We start from the raw sequence: 27,182 nt of genomic DNA on the forward strand, positions 1-27,182 counted from the left end.
TATCCTGGATCAGCAGCGCGTCTTGCTCATATCACAAGGCTCTTGCCTTGTGGTGATACCAAAGACATCCTTTTCCTTCTGGGAAACATTCTTCTAGTAGTGGTGTAATTCAAAGGTGAGGTGTTGGATCTTTGAAACTTGTGTCTGCGCGTATCAAATCTATTGTGCAACTGCTAGTCTTGATTTGTTGAATTCAGAAACTGGATTAGTAGGGGAAGCTGTAGAACAGAGGTATGCTGATGCTGGGAAAACAGCATAATAATAATAATTCTGTGATTTGGAGTACTCATGCATTGCCAGAGTTTCGATCAGGAAGGACAGTGAGGATTCCAGTGTTAGGGGTTTTCTGAGGGTCAGGGTTCTAGCTGAAGTAGCAGATCTGTCTGAGGCAAGCTTATAAAGCACCTGCTTGTTTTGTTTGCAGTACCAGAGCTCTTAATCCATTTTTCTGGATGCTGAACATGTAAAAACTTTGGGAAATATCCAATGATATTAAAATTTAAAGCTTTTTAAAATCTAGGCTAAGTCTGTTTGCCTCCTATTCTGATCTTGTTGCAAAATACTTAAAGGTAGTATTTTGAGAGTCTCGTTTATTATTTTTTTCCCCTTATCTCTTACCTGAAGTCTGGCCATTACTGTGGTTGGCCGCATCTATAAACTTCAGCTTCACCAAGTTGCCCACTTTTTTCTTTGAACTATTTTCCTTCTTCTCATGGTATTTTGTATAACCTTATTACTTCATCTTCAATGTTTACTATAAAATAATTTCTCAGTATCATATCTTTAATTCTAATTATATCCCTTGATTGTAACTTTCTTGCCCAGCCTTCCTTTTTTTGTAATTCCAGCTACTTATATCTGCGTTTTCTCCTGATATTTAATTGTGTTCCTATCCTCAGTTTATGCCTTTGGCTTCCTGTCTCACATTACAGCTCCCTTCTCAGACCCTGAGTAATCTTACCTGAGTTCACTATCTTGATTCACTGCCACAGCTTTATATAAACACTTCCAGTCATATTTTCTTGCTGCTCTTTTGGGCTTTAGTTATGCTAGAGCTCTCTGGGCTAGCTTGTCTTCGGATGCCTCTGCAAACTCCGAGGCTATTGCAGAGTAACATTGTTAACATGTTGTAACAAGTTGGCGCAGTATTTGTTCTGCGGATTCTACAAGGAAGGTCTACCCGTCATTGGCCAAATTGGTTTCCACGTATGTGTCATGTGCAGCAGGCACGGTGCTGTATAGGACTTCACATAGTACAAGCAAATTTCTACTCTACAAACACAAGATCTCATGGTACAAACGACTTTTATTGGTTTTTTTTGGGGGGGCTTTTTTTTTTTTTTTTTTAAATTTCCTCATCTGTGTAAGTTGCTTCATGTATTTGGATATATTATGCTACTTTTTTTTTTGCCAACAACTGATTTGTCTCTGGTCATTATTGCAAGTTTGGGGATGATATGTGAGAAATCACACAATTGGCATTGCTGCTCAGTGCCTCTGGGATTCCTTCAAATACAGATATTGCCACAACTCAACTTTCTTATGTGGAATAATCTGCCTTATGATTGGTTACACAAATATTTTACTGAGTTGGAATACAGTTTGTGTGGAAAAAGGAGAGGTTCTGGAAGAAAAGCTGGAATGAACTCTGCAGTCGGAAGGAAGGAAGCACGCCATTCCAGGAGAGGAAGACGGCTTCTTTTACAATGGATGTGGATTATAGCTTGATGTTTTCTTCATCTGTGAACTGCAAGATGCTTTAAAGGAGAGTCGCAGCTGTTTCATTGGATTGTTGGATTGTAAAAGCACAGAGAACACACCTTTTTATAGTACAGTTGGACATTGTGGTTCAGAGGCCCTGTTGGGATCCTGGGAATAAACCATTTGGAGCTATACAGCTGATGGCAGCATCAAAGAAGCTTGAAGAAATCACCTTGTGAAGTGCATTGAACCTTCTGCAACAGGTGTGTTTTTGAATGCAGTGTGTTTATGTATTTCCCATCTGTGTATAGTTAAGGCTTCTGGGGTAAAGATCGAAACAGTTCTCTATTGTGTCAACTGTGCTATTCATTGGCTGCAATCACTTCGTGCTGAATTAAAGAAAGTGGCAAAGCAGTAAAATTTTTGTAGATGCTTTCATTGTGAGGAAGTGTCAGTAGGTACTGTGCTCTCAGCAGTTACCCCTTGTTAATAATTCGTATGTCAGCGCAGGATTCTTAATGCAAAATGAAACTGTGAAAATACATATATTAAAGCAAGGGCTCATATGTTAAAGTATACCAATGTCACATACAGTTACTTAATAGGAGAACAGTTCTTGGTGCTAGGGGTGTTTAGTGGCAATAAATGTTCTCCATCTGTTTGGCTGTTGGTCTCTAGAGAGCAGCAATGAAGTTCCCTAGTTGGGGATTTTGTATGAAAGGTTTGGGAAGATTTTGAAATAAGTCTGTGATAAATTCTATTGGCTCTGCTCTTAGAGTGATATCTGTGCTACGTGTCTGAAAGGCTTGGACTGCATATTGCATATATCTTAATTTCCTAAGTTTCTTTAACTAGCTTCTAACTAAGATGTTACCTTGCATTACTTCCCACTAAGGGGAAAGTACCTCTACATACCTGAACTGTTAGGTAGCTTAACATACATGTTCACAGAAAATATTCACGTGGTTGCAACCAATCGAGTTAGTATGTATTAAGTTTTTTCCAGTTAGTAATGGTAGTACACACGCACTTGCTTTACTTGTGAGAACAGGAAAATATGACTTGACCTGGAGTACTGATCTTAATGTTTATTAGTCTTAACGTAGCAAAGGCATTGTAAACTGTTACAGCTTTTGAAATAAACTTATAAATCGTTTCTGCTAATTTCATTAGCTATAAGAACTGACCTGTTCTTGATGCCCTTCAGAACTGTAGGTCTAGTCAATTGTAAGGTGCTAAGCAAGCATTTCTGTTTTTTCCAGTCAATTGGTTTCTTAACTGTGAGTAAAGCAGTCATTGACTGGTCAAAATAAAATGAAAATATGCTGTCCTTAAAAGCGACCGTACATGTCAGCAAACTCACTAGTTTCAGTTGTACAACCAATGCTATTTTTTTCCTTAAAATTCAGTGTCCCAAGTACTCTTTTTATATGAATGTCTATAATTTTTAGTTAGTTACATTTCTTTGGTAGAGCATAGCACGAAAACCTTAGTGTCAGCTATTACAATTTTAAAATGTCACTAAGGAGCTCCAAAAAAGCCACAGACAGTCAAAAAGCATCACTTCTTTACTCTTCTTAATTGCTTTGCACTTCCACAAAAAAGTATAATTTGATGTGCTGCTGTTCTTTTATCTTGCTATGTCAAGGAATTGGAGAACAAACCTTATTTCTCCTGATGCATTCCATTGGAGATAGAGTTTATTTTTAAGCTTACACATTTATGACCAAAAAAACCCACCTATCATGTTTTACACATGTTCTTGTCTTTTTTCTATTCCTGCCTTTGTAAAAGCAATACAGTCTTCAAACATACTTTCTTATGCTGCTAGTGCCATAACTTAATAGTTCAGTGCAATAGTTGATAGTTAGAATTTCTACTTGTTGTTTGGTATAACTAGTATGATGTATACAATACATAAACCTTATTGACTTTCTCTGTATTTCTCATTTCAGAACCTAATTCCCAGCAAGGCAGCAACTGGGAAATATTGGCACATCCGTTGTGTGGAAGGAATGTGATCCGTCTGGGAAATCACAAACTCAAAATGCTTGATCAATACCAGCTCGGCTTTCAACAAGTGGCAAAATGTGGGGGAAAATAGTCTGAAAGAAAAAAAAAGACAAGACAGACTTAGTGAGGAAGACCATGAATTCATCAAGGGCCATCTCTGCTAAAAGAAATGAGACTTCAGAAGAGATATTTGAACTTTTGAAGTTCTTGTAGGACTACCAGCAACGTGTAGATAGTATAAACAGTTGGGTCATTATCCGTCTTGGCAGATCTTGTCGAGGTGGTTTCCATAGGTTTTGGCTGAAGAGCTTTTGTATAACTTAAGAGAAGGATATAAAATTTAGGTAGTGAATCAGTGATGTTGACATCTCTTAATGTCCTGTATTTGAAGGTATATAAATGCTGATAACATTTGATGTAGCTACTTTGCTTGGATCTCAAACTCTGTCATCTAAGGAATCAGTGATAGTAAGTTAAACAAGTACATCTTGGCCATTAGGAACATCTAGCCCCTTGTTTTATGCCATGCAAAACAGAAATAGATTTGTTCTTGACCTAGGTTGTTGGGTTTTGGTTATTTTTCTTAGGTATGTCCTGTTGCATAGCCACTAATACTGGCTGTGAGAGCTTGTGGGGACCTATGGTCCTCCTTTGGTTTAATAGAGTTGGACAGAGTAAAAAGCAGGTGAAATGATATTGTGAAACTACCCCACAGTCAGTTCACTTTGATTTTCAGAGCCATTTCCCATCAGCATTTGCTGCTTATATTCTGTCTGTAATTGAACTGTCTCCTGAGTTCATGAACTTCTCTGCCAGAAGCAGTCTCTCTGAAGATGAAATCATTTATTGTCTTATTTGTAGACTGAGTTTATGCCATTATTTGGAAGTGGCAGAGTTCTTAGGACTTAGAATTTTTAGAACAAATTTCTCAAATGCTGGTAGTGCTTTGCTAACTTGTCTCTCTCCTTAAATGCATAAAATTACTCAACTTTCATCATGCTTCATGTTTTGTATAGTCATCTTTCACTTAGAATTGGGTTTCTGATTCACTCTTGCATGAAGAGGTACATAGACTCATTTACGGGTCCTGCAAGTCAGGGTGTCCAAATGTTAGTGTTCCTTAGCGGCATTAAATGTCAGGGAAGTGATAAGGATACAAATAAAACATTTTATATACAACTCAGCACTGCACTATCTAATGAGAACTTTTGATCGTTCTGTTGCTCAAACAAGTTATCTGTGGTGGCAAATCAACTGCTGCTACTTGCAAATGGTTGAAATCCTTATTCAGGTGGTCTGGTTCTCCCTGGTCAGAAGACGTGTCTACTCTATGGTTTTGAAGTTACTGCCGTTTAGTCGCATATATCCCAGCAGTTCCCATGCTCTCCAGTACAAATACAAAGCACTGTTTTTATTATGGACAAATGATCTCCTCGGGCATATACTTGAGACATGTAGGAGGTTTGCAGACTTGTGTTGAGAACTTCCAGTAACAATTTGCTGTACGGAGAAGGGATGTACTGTCTCTGTGCTTCTCATTTGAAGATATGCTCATAATGCTGCTATACTTAGCAAGAAAATAGTCAGTGAACTGTTTGCTGTATTTTTCCTGGGTCTTCAGGGGTCTTACAGAACCTACTGAGGGCAGAGTGCCAGACAGCATTATATTTGTAAGACCTGCCTTGTATAGCATGAGATTTGGGGAAAAAAAATTAATCTGTAAAAATCTGATTTGCCAAGATGATACCACACTATTCACTGTAGGGCAAGCTATTTTAATTGTGGAACTCCATCTTGTACTGGTGCACTTTTTTGTTCCTATTTCTGAACTGAGCTTGATCATCATAACTGAATTATATCTCTTTGAGCACTCTTTTCTCTTCCCCAGAACAAACCAGTATCTCCTTTATTCTGAGACTTTGAGGAGCTCTTTAAGTGAAGCATAATATAGGATTATTCCATATCTATTATCTATCCATATTTTTTACATGTTAAAACTCAAGAAAATCATTGGCTATAGCTAGCTTCAAGTGACCTTACTATGATGGGTTCTTATTTATCATCAAACGATCACTAAATGTTCAGTAAGTGAAATCTGCATTAAGTACTCAGTATTACTTATGAATGGAATAACTCTGAAGAACAGTGTGATCTTAAGCATTGTTATTAAAGGATAATGTGAGTACTTGTGGTGTTTTCATGCAGAGCACTTAAGTGTGTACTTTTGATTAATACTAGATGTAGTACAAGTTTAAATTCCTTCATGATACTAAAAACAGGATCTAGAGAACTTGATGTTTAAACTTTCAATAGCATCTGCTGAAGTTGGCCACGGTGTATTTTCAAATGTTGTCTCAAGTGTAGTGTTGTGATGCTAGACCTGTGACTTATTAAACTTGTAAGTGGATCTTTGTTTTGTTTGACAATGTACTCAGAAGACTATCAGTTGTAAGAATTTGCTGAGTGGCTCTTTCAGTATCAGAATACATGTGTTTAAACCAAACCTCATTTTCATTTGCTGCTGCAGGTTTACTCAGGTCATTTAGTATGACAACGTTTTCTATTCTAGTATTAGTAGAGGGCAGTCAGGCAAGTTACTATATTTTTGTTGGAAATTGAAATCTTTGGTTATTGTAGTACAGACTAAGAGCTTGGCTCAGCATACTCATCTGCTTAAGTTCTTTATCTCAAATCTTTACCTTAACACACATATCCCGCACTATTCCTTTTTGGCTATGTGTTCAGCATTAGAAACGCTTTGAGGTAGGTTCTATACACCTTCTGTGCCTTGGCATTGCTTTGTATGTTAAGTACAAAATGTAACTTCTCAGAATGAAAGAAGTGGCACAAGTAAGGAATATGGACTGCTTGGAGTAGTAGTCTGGGACAGAAGACTCTGCACCATAGTCTAAATGACTGGGCTAAAGTACTGCCTTTGTGGCAATAGATGCACACTCTACATGATTACAGCAGTCTTTCTAGGCAATATCAAGGACCTTTCTCTTTTTTGCTGGTTAATTTTGAAATTATAATCTAGTGTTGTATCTGTTTGAGAAGTCATCTGTAGATTATAATCTTAAGGCTTGAAATGCACCTTTGTCCAGGGAAGACAAAGCCTAAGTTGCAAAATGATGAATAAGCATAGCAAAAATACTGTCAAATCAGTGTGCAGTTAACTGTTTTGAAACCTGTCTTTTTGTTCAGAGAAGGTAACCATGTAAAGATTGAGTCACGTAATGGTGTTGCTGTTGTCTTGGGTCACTGAAATTACACTTATATTTCAATTTCTTATCCTGTAGTCTTCAAGTTTGTTAACACAGTTGTATTAGGTTGTTTGATACGCTCACAATATGCGTATGCAGAATACTTTCACTCTACTTACTTTGCAGTGTTAGTGAAATCTTAATGAGATGTGTTAGCTGTCATGTTGCAGCTGCTTTTAATATTGCAAGATTGACTAGGCAGCTGAGTTAGAATGTGGCTCTTGCTTACATCAGTATTAAGCCCATAAATAGGAAAACTCTAAAAATTTGCAATATTTACTTAATATGCTACTTTCATGGTTTGGCATAACAGTCAGAACAGTCTGATGGAGGAATGAAATGCATGTGTTAGAATGACAGGATTAACGATTTTCAAATATGTTGTCTCCAATATAGGTTGTTTTTAATTGTGTTTGTTATATCTAGCCATATCCAGAAGATCCAGCAGTGTACAAACCACTCTCCCAGGAAGAGCTGCAAAGGATAAAAAATGAAAAGAAACAGAAACAAAATGAGAGGAAACAGAAGATATCAGAGAATCGCAAACATTTGGCCAGTGTACGGGTTGTACAGAAGAATCTTGTCTTTGTGGTAGGGTTATCTCAGCGCCTAGCAGACCCAGAGGTAAGCATTTCGTATTTGTAGATCTTGCTCTTAACTTGCTGTCAATAAACTACTGGGACACCTCTGTGTGCACTCTTAGAATCATAGAATCAACAGGTTGGGAAAGACCTTAAAGATCGAGTTCAGCTGATCCATACCTCCAGTAACTAACAACCCTCTGCTAAATCATGTCCCTGAGCACCACATCCAAAAGGTTTTTAAACACATCCAGGGATGGTGACTCAATCACATCACTGGGGAGCTCCTTCCAGTGCTTAATGACCCTTTCTGTAAAGAAGTTTTTCCTAATATCTAACCTAAGCTTACTTGGTGCAGCTTGAGGCCATTTCCCCTTGTCCTGGCACCTCTCACCAGTGAGAAGAGACCAACCCCACTCTCATTGTAAGCACCTTTCAGATATTGGAAGAGAGCAATAAGGTCTACCCTCAGTCTCCTTTTATTCAGACTTAAACAGCCTCAGTTCCTTCAGTCTCTCCTAATAGGGCATATTCTCCAAGCCCTTCACAAGCCTTGTTGCTCTTCTTTGGACCTGCTCCAGCACCTCAGTGTCCTTTCTGTACCAAGTTGCCCAAAACTGAACTCAGTATTCGAGGTGAGGCCTGACCAATGCTGAGTACAGGGGCAGGATTACTTCCCTAGTCCTGCTCACCACACTGTTCCTAATACAAGCCTGGATGCCCTTGGCATTCTTGGCTAACTGGGCACACTGCTGGCTCATATTCAGCCAACTGTCCATCAGCACGCCAAGGTCCCTTTCCATCGGGCAACTTTCCAGCCACTCCTCCCCAAGCCTGTAGGGTTGCCTGGGGTTGCTGTGACCAAAATGCAGGTCCTGATGCTTGTCCCTATTGAAACTCATACAGCTAACCTTGGCCCATTGATCAGTCTATCTCTTGTCCATGTCTAGTGGATACTAAATGAAGCAGCTTTTGAAAGGCTTCCTGATGCTCACTGACTCCTGCTTAAGGCAATTACTGAGCTTCCTACTCCAGAATTTTCAAGGTTGAACTTAACCAGGCTTTGAGCAACCTGATTTAGTTGTAGATGTCCAGCTCCCCTGTTACTAACAGGGGGCCAGGTGAACTTTTAAGCTATGCTTGAACTAAAACAATTCTGTGAGAATAAATTCACAAGTGATTTGTTTTTTGCTTTTGAGAATATAGATGCTTTATTTTTTAAGGAAATTGCTCTTTTTAAAGGAATACAAATAACCTGTTAAGCTAAAATGAGTTTAAGGGTCTTTTTTTTCCTTTTGTTGTTTTATTATGCTGGATCTGCTGGCAGTACACAGCTCTGCCATGCACAACCTATTCTAAAGTGGGAGCTAGGTCAGGTTATAAAGAATAAATATAAGAGTAGTGCAAGCCTGTAAATACAGAAGAAAAAAGCCAACAGCTAAGGCTGTTAGGAGGAACGTAAAGGTGATGTGATTTGAATAAAAAATTAGTAAGAGAACCACTCAGAGAAGAGGATTGTTCTCTTGTCATCAAAAAGTAGCTTGAAATTAGAATGTGACAAGAGTATGCTACAGGATAAGATGTCTTTGAAACTGCTGTGCCAACTTTTATTCACCTGATCAGACTAAACTGTTTGGAGTAACTTCAATGTGAGGACTCTGAGAATGTGTTACGTTTTGTTAGACTGAAGAAAAGCAAGTAGAAAGCTGCTTATAAGTGGAAGGGTGAAAAAGATATGGAGAGAAATATATCTTAAACCATTGTGGTTTTGACAATAAAGTAGGAACCAGTTAACTGCATTTGCAAACCACTGTTGACATTCAGTGCTATTTTAGGCTTAAAAGATGTATTAAATTTCCTTCCATTCTATCCAGGATAGTGGATTTGTGAGTTAGAAAACAGCATACACAAACTTGTTTTTTAACCCTAGGTAGATTCACACTAGCTTTTTGGAGTAGTAAGTGACAGGGTTTTATTAGATTTTGTAGTAGTATTTTCACTGACATATCAATTGGTATGTACTGAACACTGCAGCACCTAATGATTTAGTGATTTCTGAGAAACCCAGCCTAAAAGAAAGAGAGGCTAAAAAATGTGTATTGAACATATCTAAGTTAAATTTTCAACTCCTATACAAATAGAAGTGAGTTAGAAGGGGAGGCTGGCTGCTATTTACTATTTCTGAAGATAGGTCTGTAGATCATCACAATGAAGTACAGGTGAGTCCACTCCAGTTGACATGCCCCCGTGAAAACTGTGATGGCCCTTCTGCCTTGTGTTATCAGTAAAGTAATCTATAAGGTGCTTCAAGAAATTCTTACAGGACTGAGTCTCCTCTGTAGTGGTGTCCAAAAGTAGATGTAGGGTCTTTGAGAAAGGATACGGACCAACTGAGAAGTTGGTCAGAAGAAACCAGTGAGAGTTTCTGGTTGAACCTACAGCTTGCCCTGTAGTTATGTAGGACTTCTCCAGTGTGAATGATGCTGCTGGATCATGAAAACCTTGATACTACCTCAAGGAGGGAGAGTAGAAGATGCAGGTGAAGCTCTTGGATGAGGACAGTTTAGCTGTATTGTATTGATGCCTAAAGGTGGAGCTGGGGAAACAAGTTGTTCTTGCTTCCTTTCAGTCTCCAGTTTAGAGCTAGAAATAACCTTTACTTAGGTAGCTTCAGTTTGAGTAGTTGCTTTGACCATTGCTGGGAAGAGAAAGAGGCTTTTGTTAACAGTGTATTGACTGTTCCGTTGGAATGCAGGTAATAAGTTACTTAATATGATGTTTCTGTTTTGAGTAGGATCCACAAATGATTTGTTGTTGCTTAACTGATGCAGCACAGAGCAGGACAGGACATTCCCCCTTCTGGGATGTGATATTGTCACTTGTTTCAGTGCAACGTTGATTCTGCTGAATTTTTTCTCAGCCCTGGCAAGTGTCATACCTAAGTAGCTCCAAAACAGTTTCCTATTTATTTCTGTGGAAACCACAACAAATACAAAGATCTCAATAGCACTACTTGATAGAAAAGATTCTCAGCTACAAAACAGTATTTTTCAACATAGTCACCACTTACAGCTGTTGCACATGGATGCACTGATGGAGACACTCTTCATGTTGTGGCATGATGGCTATGTGGGGCTGCCTGGAATCTGGCTTGTCTTTCACATCATTTTTGCCACTGAAACACACCACCCACCACTCACATCCACTGTGTGGTCTCCGTAAGTGTTCACCAAGCATTGACGAATGTCAATGGATGTAATTTCTTCCTCATGTAAGAATTTAATCCTACTCCTTTGATTCACAGGCACTCCCACATCAGAGGCTTTTCTGTCAGACTGCTCTCTGCTGCCATCTGTGTAGCAGCAACAAAATGTAATGGCATGTTGGTGGGAAGGTCTGACCTCTGTTGCCGTAATACTATCATCTGCCTCTGACATTGTGGGGCCAATGCAAAAAATAATAGGAGGCATTACTTTCAGAGCCACCCTTGTATAGTGTCTTTCTATACTTAGTCTAGCTTTCAAAAAGGCTACTTTAGTTGGTTTACTTTTTCTCTTCGGAGTAGAGCAAATGAGTCAAAATTCAGTATTTTGTTCCTGGCAGTTAATGTATCTGTATGCAAATTCAAGGTTATTTTAAGATTGAAATTAATATTATTTGGAATTTTTTCTCAAATTATAAAATAGGTATACGTAGGAGAATGAGATGCACATCACCAGAGTAGGGTTCGAACACTCTGGATTTAAAAACAGAAGATAAAGCATACTATCCTTCCTTGAAATTCTTTTAACAACGCACTTTCTGTTGTCCATAACCATGATTTTTATTGGAAACAAAATCTTCATCTGCATTTACTTGCTCTCTTTCACTTTATCAAAAAGCACATCTCTACAGCTCCTAGTTGTATAGATACACAGACTATTGATAAGTAGTATAGCGCTTAAATTTCTTCTTCTTTTTGTAGGTTTTGAAACGACCAGAATATTTTGGGAAGTTTGGTAAAATACATAAAGTTGTCATTAATAACAGCACATCATATGCAGGCTCACAGGTAAGTTCATTTGCTATTCTGCATTTGAGGGTCAAAACACCACTTCTGCTAAGTATTTTTATAACTTTAAGAAATATTTTTATCTTTATTCTTTTATTATTTGTACATCACATCTAGATTTCTGTGTATTTTCCTGTTTTTGTCACTTTTTAAAGCCATATGTTTTTGAAAATAATATACCAATTTCTGTAGTAAGCTATTGTAAGAACAACTTAATGCTCAGGTCTGTTTGAGGAGGAAAAAAAATACATGGCTTATTTTCTTTCCAGGGTCCAAGTGCCAGTGCATATGTAACCTACATCCGGTCAGAAGATGCTCTCAGAGCCATACAGTGTGTCAATAATGTGGTGGTAGACGGCAGAACACTTAAGGTAGTAATATTTCTACATTGTCATGTATTATTTTCCAGTGCATTAAAATCATCAAATCATGTAAAACGTTACTTGTATAGGTGTGCTTGCATTCTTGAACAAAAATATCCACATAAAGCTTACTGTGTCATCAAGGCTACTCTTTTGTCTTTGTTGGCTACATATTTTCTTAAATACTCTTTGCTTCTTTAGTTAGATTTGCATTTCTTTTTTTTCCTACGGAACTTATTTGCTTTATATTGCACATAGAATCAATGGGAATGTGAAGGTCTTTGCACAGTCATCTTAAAATCCATGCTGTTGTTTTAAGTAGACTGAAAAAAAAACCCAAAGACTTCTCAAAAACTCTGTGGAAGTGCAGGATTTTTTCTTCCTGGTATCTGTGTAAATGGATATAGAGATAACTTGGCCAAATCAGTGTCTACAGGAAGTTCCTGGTTTTCATTTCCTGATGCTGTTACAAGATATAAACCAGTTGAATGCAATGCAAGCTCTAATTACTTGCTCAATTTCATTTCTTATGAATGTGGATATTTACTGAGGCTGTTATTTTGAGATGTATTTAGAGAAAAATGGAAGTGCATTCTAACTGTCTAATGCTTGAGCACATGGATTTCTCATGGATAGACTTTTTAGTGCATTTTTTATGCTGACAGACTATGTTGAAACTTCACATTTTGAGAAGGAACTTCTTTGTAAATACAGGGCTTTTTTTTCTTGTACCGTAAATGGTATGCTTAAGTTCTGGTACTTAATTTACATAATGACTTCTCTTTCTTCAGGCATCACTAGGTACAACAAAATACTGCAGTTATTTTCTAAAAAATATGCAGTGTCCAAAACCAGACTGTATGTATCTACATGAGCTAGGAGATGAAGCAGCCAGTTTCACAAAAGAAGAAATGCAGGCAAGTATCATGGCTTAACTGTTGTATTGTGTTGTGGTTATGCTACTTGGATTCAGTTACATCTGTTAGCCTATGAAGGACATAGGAAACCTTTTGAGCATACAACATTGAAGGTAACTAAAATAGGGAATGTTTTTTTATGGCAACCTTGACAGAGAAAAGCTTATCATCTAGAGCAGAGAAGCAAGTAAATGAATAGCCTTAATTTCTCAATGGTGGTATGTTCCAAAGTCTTTTGAGTTTGTCCCTCTGTGTGAGGTATGATACAGCTTTTAAATTCAACTTTAAGTCTGCATCTGTGTAATTTTTGCATATGGTTTGTTTGTGAAGCAGATGGTCCACACTCCCAGTGTTAGCACTAATGTACAGGTGAATGTTGTGTGCTACGCTGATTCAAGGCTGAGAATAAGGAAGAATGTCTATTAAACATTTGTAACAAAGTAATAGTTATTTCTGAGAATTTAAGTTTTATTTTTAATTCAAGAAAATATATCCTGCTTGTTCAGATGAATAGCTCTTGCTGTATACATCTTCTCAGGTGATTAGGAATAAGAACTAAATTTCAAGAACTTGCAAACTAGGCAACTTCCTCTGTTAATTTTTCTACCACTGCTTAGATTTGTTAATAGACAGGAACAAACACTCAGATGTGTACAGGCTCTTTAGTATCTTACAGAGCTGTCATTCCTGAATTTACTTAATCCATTTTGAACCTACCGATACCATCATATCCATAGCCCTTTGTCCTGAAATTTCACTATCTGTTTTGTAAAGTGATACTTATTTTTGGCATTGTTGAACTGATTTCTAGTCAGTTTTGTCATTTGTGCCCTAGTCATAGTGCTGTGGTAATTGCAAAAAGCAAAATGCTTTGTTGCACTATCCACTGTTTTGGTGGTGCTCTTAAAACTTGGTTTGTACCTCTCTCAGACTTCTCCCTGAATTGCAGATTTTCTGGGCACGTGAACTTTGGTGTAAAGCAGTTTCTCCCTTTCAGTGGTAATTGTTATTGTTCTTCTCTGTATCCTCTGTGTCATAGTTAAGGTGTGGAGGCTGAACACATTGTGTGTATGGTGCAAAGGCTCCAAAGCTAAATGTGATCCTCAATCAGAATTTTTCCTTATGATGCCCAGCACAGTTTTGGTTTGATTATGAGTGCATAATGAGCTAGAGATTTCAGATCTGTTGACAGTGACTTCAGTATTTCTGGGTTTTAAAGGCCAGTTCAGAGGCCAGTACTATGTAAGTGTAGTTTTAGATTAATGTTCACCAGGTGTGTTACCTGGCGTGACTCCATGGTGAATCTTTGACACTCTTTGGCCTGTCTGTTGGCATAGTTGATTTCTTCTGGAGTTCCCCATTATCAGCCTGGCATATTACTACCCAAGGAGTTAGATTTCATCAACTAAGAACATGCTGTTTGCTCCTTTCTCGCACTCACTGATGTTGCACGAAACTTAGTTCAGTCTTCAGTCCTTATTGCTTGCTTCTGCATCCAATTATCATCAAGTGTTACCTTTGCCTTTCTATCTTTTAGCCATGAAAGAACCTTTCCTGCAACTCACGGCAACTTTGTAAATAACCTTTGATATGCAATCTGATGAAAGGGTTCTTTAAAACTTTGTGAATTCTCCTTATTGATGCTTATTGATGCCATTGTAAAAGTCCGTATTACTGAAGCAGGATTTCTCTTTATGTAAGATGTTTAGACTCATCCTCCAACAAGTTGTTTTTGTCCATGTATTTCTGTCTTTATTGTTTTTTGAAAATGGAGTTTACCATCTTATGAGGGATGGAGGTTGAACTTGGCAGTCTGCTGTTCACAGGGTCTCTTGTACACCCCTTTTTGTAAGAGTCAGCTACAGAGGTTGTCTGTCAGTGCTCTGACACAGCTGCCAATTATAACTGTTAGGCTCACTTTGGCTGGCAGTTTAGTTTCACATTTAATCTTGACTTCTGCATCTTTCTTTCCTGTTCCTAGATAGATTACTTAAAATTACATTTGGTTATGTTGTCTTGACAGTCGTTTGAAAATAACTATTCAAAACTTTATATTTTTAGTGTAAGCTCTGAGTGAACTTGAAATCTCCAGCTTCTTTTGGCTGCTGTCAGGGAATTTATACTTACATTCTTCATTGCTAAACGGAAAAGGAGGGAAATTGAATGGATAAACTTAATTTCTGTGTTCTAGAACTGTAAAAAATTAAATATTGTGACAGGCTGAAAATAACTGGTAGAACTCCTGGAAATCTCTGAAAGTGAATTTGGCAATTTAGGTGAGATGGGTTAGAGATACTAGTTTTGGCCTCTGGATTAGTTTGTATAAGTAAAACATTAGTGGAAGCTTTTATGTAGGATTTTATCTTGATCCTTCCTTTCATTTATGTAATGAGCAAGTGAGCTTAGGGCTGGCCTGACATTATTGGCCATAGAGTTCAGTCTCCTGCAACGGAACTGTTAAGCTGAGATCTCAGTGAATGGTTCTCCTTGCTCAGCTGTTCAGTGTTTACATCTGAGCAGTAACATGTTCTATTCTTAGCAGATGGCCAAAGAAGCATTTGTAGGGTATAGTGAATTAAAAAAAAAGTGCTTTTAGACGAATCATGTTCTAGGAGTAAATCTTACTGTACTGTAGAAAGTAGCTTGGGTGTAGATAAGTACAAAGATGGGTAAGAATGCATGTGCTAGGTGTTTCAATGCCTTTTTGGGAATTTATGTAGTCTATGTTAGACACATTCAAAATCCTCTCTTGCTGAAGGACATCTCTTAATATCTGAAATCTGTAGATAAGAGCTATTGACTTCCCTGTTCAATTTTGCATCTTGATTCAAATTATTAAAATACTTAACTTGCAAATAGTATTTAAATATTTTAACACAGTGTTATAGATAAGCTATACTGAAAAATACTCATCAGGCTTGGCATTCTGAAGTGGGTTCAGTCCTCAGTTTCTGAAAGCAAGAAAATGTTCTCAGTCATTTCAGTTAAAATAATTAAATCCTTCAATTACTAGAAGGAATGATTTTTAATTGCTGCTTAGAATGTGCTCCTTGTCACATCTTAGGTAACACTTGTACCACCTCAGTGGTTTTTTATTAAGCCTGTATAGAATTACTTATATAGGGGAACTTCTGACTAGAAACAAGGTTTGATTTTTCTCACTCCTGTCTTCTGAAAACGTTGGAATAGTCAATATGTAGAATGCAGACTATACATTTACCTTTGAGATTAAGCTATTTATGATGTAGAGGTTATACCGTGAAGCTTCTTATTAGAATGGAAGAGTATGTTTTAACAAGATTACAACATATTGCAAATAAATTATATCTAAACTGGCTAAATTCATCGGAGTTATTTTTAGGCAGGCTTTAGCATTGCTGGGATCACATCATTACTGAGGTTAAGAAACACTTTCTGAGTCTGTCAGGGTGACCTCTTAAGCTGGTACAGCTCAATTACTAAGTCTTGGGATGTATGTATGTGAAATTTAGTGTCAATTCATTGCAAGTTCCTCTTTCTTTGCAGGCGGGTAAACACCAAGAATATGAACAGAAACTACTGCAAGAACTATACAAACTAAACCCCAACTTTCTTCAGTTATCTACGGGTACAGTTGACAAGAACAAGAACAAAGTGACAGCACTGCAGAGGTACGATGCGTAAGTACTGATGCTGGACTACTTGGCAATGTTTTCTTTCCAGTTACTCCACAGAAAACATTCTTGTTCCTCTTGCATTCCTTCAATAGCCTGCTCTTTTCAGTGTTTATTGTGTGAAAAACTTCGATAACATTCTTCTCTCTGAAATTAGAGGCCTGTGCAGTGCTTTGTTCTAATTCTCATTTCTACCAAGATTGCATTTGGATCAGTATCTCCAAGTGAGGCTTTCTTATTCTTAAAGATCTTTTATTTCATATTTTCATAAATACACACTGTAATAATTAAATAACAGATGTTAACTTTCTTGGCGAAGTGTTTGGTATGAGTGCAGTCTAGTTGTACAACAGACACCCTAGTCTCTTGATAAGCTTTTCTTATTTTGTCTTCGTATCATGACTTTGAGTGCTGTTCTTGCTTTTAAGTATAAAAACCTTGGAATCTGGAAGTTTCTTTTGTGTAGTAATTCACAAGAATGATTTATTTTTGCTGTTCTAATCACAAAATAGCACTTACTGCTGTTTTGTTCTGCTGCAGTAGTTTCATTCATTAAGTTACGAAAAGATTTCTGTCAATCTGAGTATGGTCATACAAACGTGAATGAAAGTCTAAGGTTGTCAGTCCTCCTGTGAATTATCTGCTCAGATCTTAAATATAAGATAGAAGCTATTAACAAATTCCTCCACTCCTTTTTGTAGGATTCTCATAGTGGGATTCTTGTAATGTGACTGGTAGGGTGGAATGCAAAACTTAAATTGCGCTTCATGTGCACCTTGGCCTTGTAGTTATATTTTTTGTTGAGGGCCAATTTATTCACTGAATTTTCAGATGGTTTTCTGCTGGTTATGTCACTATAGAACAATCTAAGCAAGGAAGTGTCTAACAGATATATTCTGTGAATTGAAGCTCCACTGACATCAATTCTGAGAACTGATATGCCAAGTGAAATGCTGGAATCATTTTCTTGAACTTCTGCAGGAAGTGTCATACACTCTGACTGCAAGTGGTCAGGCTTCCAATTTGATCTTTTATCAAGGACCTTTTACATCTTTTTATTTCTTGTGTATTGGTTCAGTTTTGACTTGGAAGGAAGAGTACAGCAAAGAAAGCAAACACACTGTTTCCTGCATTGCTTGGACACTGATTACTTCAGACTTTTCACATAAAATAATAATAATTTGACACCTAATTAGATCTAAGCAAGACAAATGAATATAAGTGGCACCAGATGTGAGAAAATGGTCCATCTAAAACTGCAGCAAATTTAAGCCTTCAGATAGCAAGTATGAATTGGAGTTTGACCAGTCTGTGGTGCCAGAATTTTTAGCGCTTCTGAGAAAAATGTCATGTTTCTCTAAAGGGAGCAAGTAGTTTGGAATTGATTTCTCTTGTTCACCTGAACATCACCATGCAGAATCTGTTCTTTCCTAATGACTAGGCACCATCTTGTGGGTTGCAAAGCAAGTTTCTTCTTGCAGATGGGATTTTTAACTATTGAAGTCTTGTCTTATCAGTACAGAATTTTGCTTGTGAGCTGGTGAATGTTTTGTTCTTTACAACTTTGTACCTAGTCACGTTCTTGTTTCTTTTGATTCACTAATATGATACCAGATCTGCCTGTTTACCAGAGCTTTTGACAACTTTGTGTCAGTTATGTTTCTGGCATGCAGATTTCTTTCACTTTGGAAGAAAGCTGTAGTTGGCTTCTCAATAGTAGATGGGTATTTGTAAATAAACAGTAGTAGGCAAGACAGCAGTTCTTAAACTCTGCAGAAATGCTTTTTTTGAAATTCTGTTTTAATTTCAGAAATCCTACTCAGAATTTTTTTTTTCCTACTGACTTTTCCCCTAAGAACTGTAATGAGTGTTTTCATATGCTGGAAGAGGAAAAAACACTTGTTAGGCACTTACTGGTCTTTTAGAGAAGGCTTTTGGAAGCACATGGCTTTGAACATAAAAAGAAAAGCAACAAGAATGCATACAAAATGCCACATAAGACTGTTAAGTTTTCATTTTGGTTGCAAAACTGATTTTAACTGTGAATTTTCAAGTTGTGGTATGAAGGTGACTTTATGTTGCAGCGAACATAAGTGTATTTGAAGTCTGTTAGTGGATTTAGTCTTGTTATATCTGGATTTGTGGCTCACCTTTGTGGGTGGGTCAATTTGAGACTATTAAATTACTACAAGGATGTAGAGGTTGTCTTCACTGCTCAATATCTGATCAGCTTGCTGTCTCTTTCAAATGCGTACAAAGCAAGGATGAGATATGTAAATTGGTTAAGTCTCTCATCTGTGTGCATGTTGTATAGGTGTGTGAGAAGAGGTACGAGTAGCAAATCTTTAAATGCTATTAGGTCTTTGAGGTCAGCTAGTAATACCAGTTGTATCTGAATGAAACAGCTATGAACAGCTATGGGAATCTCCAAATTATGACTGTCAAGTTGACCCAGATATGTAGAGTAGGAGTTGGAGCATGTATTAACAACATTAATGAAGGGGGCAGCAGAAGAAACATATTTACCAGAAAATAAGCTTTTAGAAAGCTTTGTAGTTAGAAAAACAGCAGTTCAGCTGTAGCATGTGAATGCTAAAGGCAGCAGCATAATTGAAAGAAATGAAAAGCTGAAGCTAATGAAAAAAGGGGAGAAGGTAAAGACAAACCTTTCACTGAGACTTTAGATTATTATAGTTATTTTGGATGACAGTGTACTCAAATGCATTTGGTTACAGATGATATTCCAGCGTACATTAATGTGTATAAAATATAACTATTTTCAGTGATGCTTTTGGCTTGAGTATTCCAAAATTTTCAGATTGAATGTGCTCTCTGAAATGGAACTTAATGGGTCTTTGTTATAAGAGAGGAGTAATTATAGCTTTAAACTGGAAGGGAAATGAGTGGTAACTTGAATGAAAAATGTTCATCTGACTGGTCTCATGGTCCATTAGTAATGCTGTGGATTCTTTTGCAGGAATAAAACACAAACTTAATCTGAGTCAGGCTCGATGGGTCCTGGAACATAACAGATTTTTCTTAAAAATGGTTTAGTTAATGATTTAAATGACTCAAAATGCTTATGGGATAAAGCCAGTAACTCTAAATGAGGTATACAAAGATCTGGATGCTTGAAAATGTCAGTGGATTTTGTCTATTTTTTTGAGTGAACATGTTCAGACTGCAGCATTGGCAGTGCAGTTTATCTGTTCAGTGAAGAAAACTGAGAGTTCTGCCCAGTTTTCTTTCTCCCTTCTCTGCCCCTCAATTCTTTTTTATTTATTTTTTTAATCACCACCATTTAAATTCTAATAACCAGATAAATCTGCTCTTATGGATTATCTGGCGCAAGGATTCATTTCCTCAGTGCTTACAATTTTTAAAACACTTTCTTCATAACTTGAACTCTTCTTTTTTTCTTCTTTTTCTTTTTCTTTCTTTTTTTTTTTTTTTTTTTTTAACTCTTGCCTTTTTCCAGACCCAACAGTAATAACAAAGATGCCTGGCCATCATTACAGAGTTCAAGTAAATCAGCCAACGGCTTAACAGTGGAACACAGGAAAACGCCTCCTATATTAGAAAATGGCACAGACCCAGAACACATGACTCCAGATGGTGCAGACTCAGATTTCGGGTAATTGTGCTGCCTTTTATACTTCAGATAGTTTGTTCTCTCTCACTAACTGGTGTGGAGGGAATTATTCTCCAGTCTCTGTGGTTGGAGATCTGGATTCAAATCCTGATCAGGACACAGAAAGCCAGGCTTGGCTTAGCCCATGTCAAAAAGGCTGATTGGCAGACTCTGCAGAACTCTGGCATTGCTAGTGACAGTACAGGTATGGGCTGAGGTGAGCTGCATAATTAGGGCATCAACAGCTGATAAAGCTGCCTGCAGCCATGCATGGTCCCAGCCAAAACCAGGCCCTTCAGTTCTGTACGAAACCATTCCACATACCGAACATGTCAGTTGCTGTACATCAGAAGTCTTAATACTAGAAAAACCTTCAAGAGAAATAAACTAAGTATTAAGAGCTGACAGTCATCTCTTGACTGTAACGTGTTCCAAAAACACTACTGCAGAGTTAATGATTCCATGATTGTTGATCAGTAACAGGAACAATAAGACAGCACATTCAACTGAGGCTTCTGCATACAATGCAAGTAGTTCATCTGCCTGCAATAACTTTGTCATTATTGACCTTTTGGGTTTTTTTTTTAATTTATTTTTTGGGGGTTTTTTACCTGATTTTGTTGCCTCCCTTCCACAGAGTTGTAGTTTTCTCCTATCACAAGCATTGCTTACACTTAAAATTATACTGTTCTGGTTTTTTACTGGACCAAATTATTTGGGCCCATTTAGAGGTTGAATGGGAAAATAACAAGGTAAATACTAAATATTTAAAGAAGTAGTTCTGTTGATTAGGCAGTTCATCTTCATTTTAAGCCAGTATTGAGCTGATACTGAGTGCTGCTTTTAATCGTACCTTCTTAGATGTAATAACAATTTAGCTGAGATGTGGACAGATCCTATCATTGCATCTCAGTATTAATACGAAACTTTTTCCTCATCATTTCTGGAAAGAATGTACAGCATATAAGTAAAATATTATGACCAGTCAGTAATGAATCATGCTCGTTCTTGAGGACTGGACTCGCATCTTAAAATTAAAGGCTTCTTAAGCAGGTTCAAGTATAATGCTGGTTGTCTTTCTGCATCTCTGTTGCTATTAACTGTTGTTTGTTATATAGCTTTAAGCTGTGGTTTTGTGATTCCCTATCAAAGGCTTTGAGAAAATGTACCTGGAACATGAGCTCTGCAATCAACTTTATTTGATTAATGAAATCTACGGCAAATTTCTGTGCTGTAGGTATTCAGTAATTAATAAAATAAGGGCATTTATTCAAAGTGGAAGAACTTTTGAATGGCTTTCAACCACCAAGTACCCCAGCATGTCTTTACTGGAGTAATACTTGATTGCTAATATTCCTCTGATTTTTCTTTTGTAATCGTAAATACATTCAGTTACTTTTGAGATACCAATTCAGCATTCTTTTGCTCCCAAATTGTTTTCATTGATGAGTAGCTTTTATACAGTTTCTCCTCTAGAATGGAGAAGAGTTAAATCTACTGACTATGGACTAGTTATTCTGGGAGGGGGTGAATAAATGTGAGTGGATGAGCAAATTCTTGAGTTTTGGACTTTGCTATGTGGCGTTATGCAATGTTATGCTTTCCAACTGCAAGGAGTGTTTGAAAACAAAGTGTAGCTAGAATCTGAAGTCTGCATCCAGTCAAAATTACTTCTGTCTTTATATTTACTCTGTACTAATAAGTTGCACCTGTAATTTGTCACACTCATAAGAATCTTATGGTCATTGTCTGTAGGACCATTGTTTGGGTCAGTCAGATGCTTGTGTGTATTCTTCTATGAGCAGATAAAATATATTTCAGCTGAAAATCTCTGCCTTAGAGCTAAACATAAACTTTCACCATTTCGTTACTGTGGTAGTTAGTATAATTAAGGCTGTTCACAAGTGCCTGTCAAATCTTGAATCCCAAGGTGTGCCATTTTAGCTGAGCCATGTTAATTCACAGTAAATAGCTTTCTGAGGTGGCTTTCTGCTGTACCTTCTCTTTACATTGATTGACAATTTTTGTTATATTTTTCTGATATTTTTTTCACTTTCTGTCATTTCAAAAATCAATTTTCTTTTCTTGGAACTAATTTTTATTAGGTAAAGCTTTGAGGCTGACAGGAAGCTTCTCTTAACCAGGGTTAAGTTGTTAATTTAATTTCTTCTTTCCCTAGATTTATTTAGGATTTATATGGGAACTGGTAACTTCAGTATTTAGAGAACAAGTCTGTTCCCAAGATTTACTCCAATAATAGAAGAGATAGAACTGACCACAAATGGAATACTGCTATAGAACATATGTTTGTTGGTTGGTTTTGTTTGTTTGTTTGTTTTTTTGAGTGGCAAGGAGTTTCTCTGAAGACATTTGTAACTTTTCTTTTGTCCCATAGCAGGGTACTCCACAAGCAGAGTGGAGTCATGGGAAGACTTGTTATATGGCAAACGATTGGAATGTTTACAACTAAAGTCTCAAAGTTGACTTTTTTCCTTCTTAACTCCTCCAGTTTAATTTTGATTTACTTCAAAGCTTTTCTGTCACTACAAAATCAAATGTTGATGTTCGCATTAAATACTTGAGTGACTTACTGACTCTTTCCCTTCCCACTTCTGCAGCCCTATCGACAAACCTTCAGATTCCCTCAGTATAGGAAACGGTGACAGCTCCCAGCAGGTAAGACAAAGATAAATCCTGTGAACACATGAATTGAGTTTGTTTGGTTTCGTGCAACTTATGCTTTGAGAGGCAAATACTTTCTGAAGTATGGTGTAATTTTAAACAAAACTAAAATGTGCTACTGCTAATGTTAACTTCATGTTAAACATCATGCTGAATGATATAACTGAAGTAAAAGCAGCCAAAAGTTTTGAGGAGAATTTTCAACTGATAGTGAAGTATATACATAAACTCTCATGACCTAATTGTCTCTCTTTCTCCTTTGGCTGTAGATAACAAACAGTGACACACCTTCGCCACCGCCTGGTTTAACAAAACCCAATCCGGTCATACCCATCAGTTCATCTAACCACAGTGCACGGTCTCCTTTTGAAGGAGCTGTAACAGAATCACAGTCGCTCTTCTCTGACAACTTCCGGCACCCTAACCCCATCCCTAGTGGGCTTCCTCCGTTCCCCAGCTCTCCTCAGACTTCAAATGACTGGCCTACAGCACCAGAACCACAGAGCCTCTTCACATCAGGTATGCACAGCTCCCAGCTTACGGTGCTGTGTATTGTTTGGTTTTGCAGCTGTTGTCTAAAACTAAACTCTGGGGTATACTTTATACTGCTCTCTTCAATTCACAAATGTTTTATCGTGCTTCATTACTGCACAAATGAATTGCATTGACACAAACTTTCTTCTGAAAGAAACTTAGAGTTTTCCCAATTTCATGGTTAAGTAATCTGAACATTTGCTGTTTTTCTTAGCCATTTGCCTACTTCTGTGCAACAAACTTCCAAATTTTCTTAGTTATTCTGCATAGTTACTTGAAGACGAATAATCTTTCTGAACTGAGAATATATATTCAGAAAAGATAAAAGTACAACTAATTGCAGTGACTGGATGGCATAAAATACCACTGCACTTGAGTGAAATGTCTTTTTAGGTGTGTTAGGTGTATTGATGCAGTCTTGGGAATAGTTTACAGTGCTTTGGAGTTCTCAAATTAGAAACCTGAGATGTGGTAGCAAATTAAATGAAACAAGAATGATAATGAATAGAATGTAATGGTACTTTTATCTGGTAGGTTAGTGGCTAATCTTTTAATGTTTTTCTCACTTCTGGGAAATATTTTTAAATAATATTATCAGGAGAATAACATGCTGCTAAGATACTGTACACACAATATTGTGAAGATTAAGTAGCAGTGGGAGACAGCTTCCAGGTAGCAGCATTTTTTTTCCATAATTAATAAAAACGTTATTGCTATTACAGTACAAATGTGAAGAGCAGGTTTTTTTGTCCGTCCAGTGGCTTTTTTTCTGGAAATGAAATTGTAGGTTTATTTATATTTTTTGAGAGGGCACTAGGCTTAAGCAGCAGTCTAGGTTCCCTACCAGTAGAGGGAGTTAATGTAAGTGAAGCAGCCTCCTTGTACTTTGCTTTCTTCACTTCAGTTTTAAGGAGAAATATTCTGAAAATAGGATTGGCATGCTCTATAACTGAACTAAAAAACCTTAAGCAGTACAAGGAAATAAGAGCTAATTGAAAATTCAGGGAAGACTCATTTTTTTTCCTACACTGATGCTTAAGAGTATTTAATAGTATCTTGTAATGCAGTGCCTCGTTTCTGTTATTTAATCAAAGTGCATACTCAAGAATTTGGCTTGTTTTTCCATAATAATAGGGTTTTTTTCTTTTTTAACCACTACTCAGAAGTATCTGTGAGAGAATACCCCTCTCCATCCTACTTCCTCACACTCTGTTTCTTGCACAGCATTAATACTTTAAAGTAGCTTAATATTTTAACTCTGGTTACACGTCCCTCCAGTAACTGTGTATGTTAAGTATAATGTTACATAGCATTATAATGTTTATTGGTCTCTTTCTACTCTGCTTTTCCTGAAAAATACTTATTTGACAATAGCTTTTATGCAATTGAATGAATTCTGCAGTAAAACCACAACTTGCTAGTTCTACTGCTTCAGTTAAAGTAGGAATTTGTCTTTTGTCTGAAAACCAGTTCCAAGCTGATGAATATTGTCTTTGAGCAATTTACAAATAAAAATTACATGAAGGATAAACTGGCAACAGTAAAGCACACTAAGGATGAGATTTTTCTATGGGCGAGTACTCACTAATCCTTGTTCTTAATCTTATTCCTCTCCAACAGAAACTATACCAGTATCTTCCTCCACAGACTGGCAAGCGGCTTTTGGGTTTGGTTCCTCCAAACAGCAAGAGGATGACTTAGGGTTTGACCCCTTTGACGTCACCCGCAAAGCCTTAGCAGACCTGATTGAGAAGGAACTGTCAGTTCAAGACCAACCTTCCCTCTCGCCCACATCTCTTCAGAACCCTTCCCCACACACTACAACTGCCAAAGGGCCAGGCTCTGGATTTCTGCATCCTGCTGCACCCACAAATGCCAACTCTCTCAGTAGCACCTTTCCAGTCATGCCACAGAGGTTCCCACAGTTTCAACAACATCGAGCAGTTTACAACTCCTTCAGTTTTCCAGGCCAAGCAGCTCGCTATCCTTGGATGGCCTTTCCACGCAATAGCATCATGCACTTGAACCACACAGCAAATCCCACCTCAAATAGTAATTTCTTGGACTTGAATCTCCAACCACAACACAGCACAGGTCTGGGGGGGATCCCTATATCAGGTAGGTGAATCGGGACAGCCATGAATGTGATTAATTTTGTGCTTTCAGCTTAGAGCTCTGAGTCAGGACAGGAAAAAGAAATAGCCAGCTACAAGTGGTAGAGCTATATCTCTTAATTGTCATACTAGGCTTATGAAGAGAGGGAGAACATCATTTTAAATATGCCCTATCCATGTGGGGTTTTTTTATGTGGATGTTTAGCCTTGTAACATTGAGCTTTATAAGGAAGGTGGAGTATTCTGTGCCCATTCAATTTTGTGCCTAAACAGATTGGTATTTTGGTTCTTCAGTCTTGCCAGACTGGGCTTAAGATTAGTAAGTAGGCCCTAAAAGTGCATTGTGACTTTTGCGGTGATGTGCAGGTGCTGATCAGAGTTCCTAAACCTGCAAAAAAAACTGTAATGATAATTTGTGGCTGACGTCTTGGCTGGGGTTGTTCCCTATTGCGCATAACTAAATGACTGCATAATTCAGTGCTGTTCATTCCTGTACTTCAGAGAGCCTTAATGTTGTGATAATCTTTCATTGATTGAATGCTTGCAATGTGTGTGAGAGGATTCATCCTGACTGTGAGGGCTGTGATGTTGGAATAAATAAATGTGCAGTCACACCACTCCAGGCTGCTCTGGGTGAATTGATAGGTTCTTACAGTAAGCATTACAGCTAAGGAACTAATTGTAACCATCATTGTTCTGATCAAATTCCAGAAGTGAACTTCTAAAATTGCTTCCACGATTACTGCATACCTTGACCCACACAAGTTCTCTTTTCCTAGTAGGGAAAAAAAGTGTTAGTTTCATAATAAACTACAAGCAGAAACTCTGTAAGCTGTTTGTAACCTTGAAGTGAAGAAAACTGCTGCTTGAGGTGTTGCTGATGGCGGGTTTTCTGTTGTTGGATTTTGAGAAGTATCAACTCTACTGTGAGATAGTGACCTAGAAGAAGTTACTTGGTTTTGATGCTCTGATGTAAGAGCTGTATCTGGCTGTTGTTTTGCTGTTATTCATCCCCTCTGAAGACTTGATGAAGCTGCAGTACTGTGCTAGGGTCCTTCAGCTGGTTCATAATAATAGCCATTTCATCCAGAGGACAAATGCCAAGTAGTTCAAATGTCTTTATGCTGGCAGTGCCTACGTTTTTAAACAACAAAAAAAATACTGTTATTGCTTACATTGAAATGGTGGGAGAGGGGCTATCTTTTTATATGGAGTTAAAAATGCAGTGTTTGTAGGAGTGCGAATTGTTGCTCTCTAAACTACAAAGAACTTGGGAGAATGTTACCAGCCAAAGTTTTGACTTTACCTCAAAGTTCTCTAACTTGACAATGACAGGGTTGGTAGCAGTACTGTCTTGTGGACTAGGAGGGTGGGAAAAATCATTCAGTGTTGGAAAATGATCTGTTTCAGTACAGGTTATTTCTCAGCTTGCAAAAAGCGTTCTTTAAATTGCATTATTTTAATTAATTTTGGCAGTTTGAAAGTGAATTTCTTTGTAGGTCCTTGTGCTACTCCTTGAAGAGCCAGTTGTGTGTTCTTGTGTGCTTTCCCTGTTTGTTTTAAGGCAGCAGAAATGATAGTTAAGTGTATCCTTTTTTCTATGCAACTGTTAGATCCAGTTTATCTCAATATCTTTGGCAGTTACAGTGTTAAGAATGGAAAACAAACATCTACTGTAGT

General features: G+C 37.5%; 1 protein-coding gene and 1 long non-coding RNA gene across 10 annotated transcripts in view; both read left to right on the forward strand.

Annotated features, from left to right (window-relative positions):
* The window catches only part of CNOT4 (CCR4-NOT transcription complex subunit 4), a 66,698-nt gene that overhangs the window by 25,675 nt on the left and 13,841 nt on the right, over nucleotides 1-27,182 (forward strand). For 4 of the 9 annotated variants that reach the window (XM_015859283.1, XM_015859263.2, XM_015859272.1 and 1 more), the window contains 9 exons: nucleotides 7,404-7,601; nucleotides 11,523-11,609; nucleotides 11,879-11,980; nucleotides 12,763-12,888; nucleotides 16,414-16,547; nucleotides 20,020-20,175; nucleotides 22,791-22,848; nucleotides 23,124-23,373; nucleotides 25,009-25,506. In XM_015859283.1, coding sequence (XP_015714769.1) covers nucleotides 7,404-7,601; nucleotides 11,523-11,609; nucleotides 11,879-11,980; nucleotides 12,763-12,888; nucleotides 16,414-16,547; nucleotides 20,020-20,175; nucleotides 22,791-22,848; nucleotides 23,124-23,373; nucleotides 25,009-25,506 — 1,609 coding nt within the window. The remainder of the gene's footprint in view (nucleotides 1-7,403; nucleotides 7,602-11,522; nucleotides 11,610-11,878; nucleotides 11,981-12,762; nucleotides 12,889-16,413; nucleotides 16,548-20,019; nucleotides 20,176-22,790; nucleotides 22,849-23,123; nucleotides 23,374-25,008; nucleotides 25,507-27,182) is intronic. The other 5 variants (XM_015859325.2, XM_015859301.1, XM_015859337.2 and 2 more) reach the window with 3 other exon arrangements.
* Nucleotides 2-4,897, forward strand: LOC107312173. The gene is made up of 2 exons (XR_001554419.1): nucleotides 2-1,964; nucleotides 3,657-4,897. It is a non-coding gene; the product is annotated as an uncharacterized LOC107312173 (long non-coding RNA).

The sequence above is a fragment of the Coturnix japonica genome, chromosome 1 (assembly GCF_001577835.2).
Source record: "Coturnix japonica isolate 7356 chromosome 1, Coturnix japonica 2.1, whole genome shotgun sequence".
NCBI lineage: Eukaryota > Metazoa > Chordata > Aves > Galliformes > Phasianidae > Coturnix > Coturnix japonica.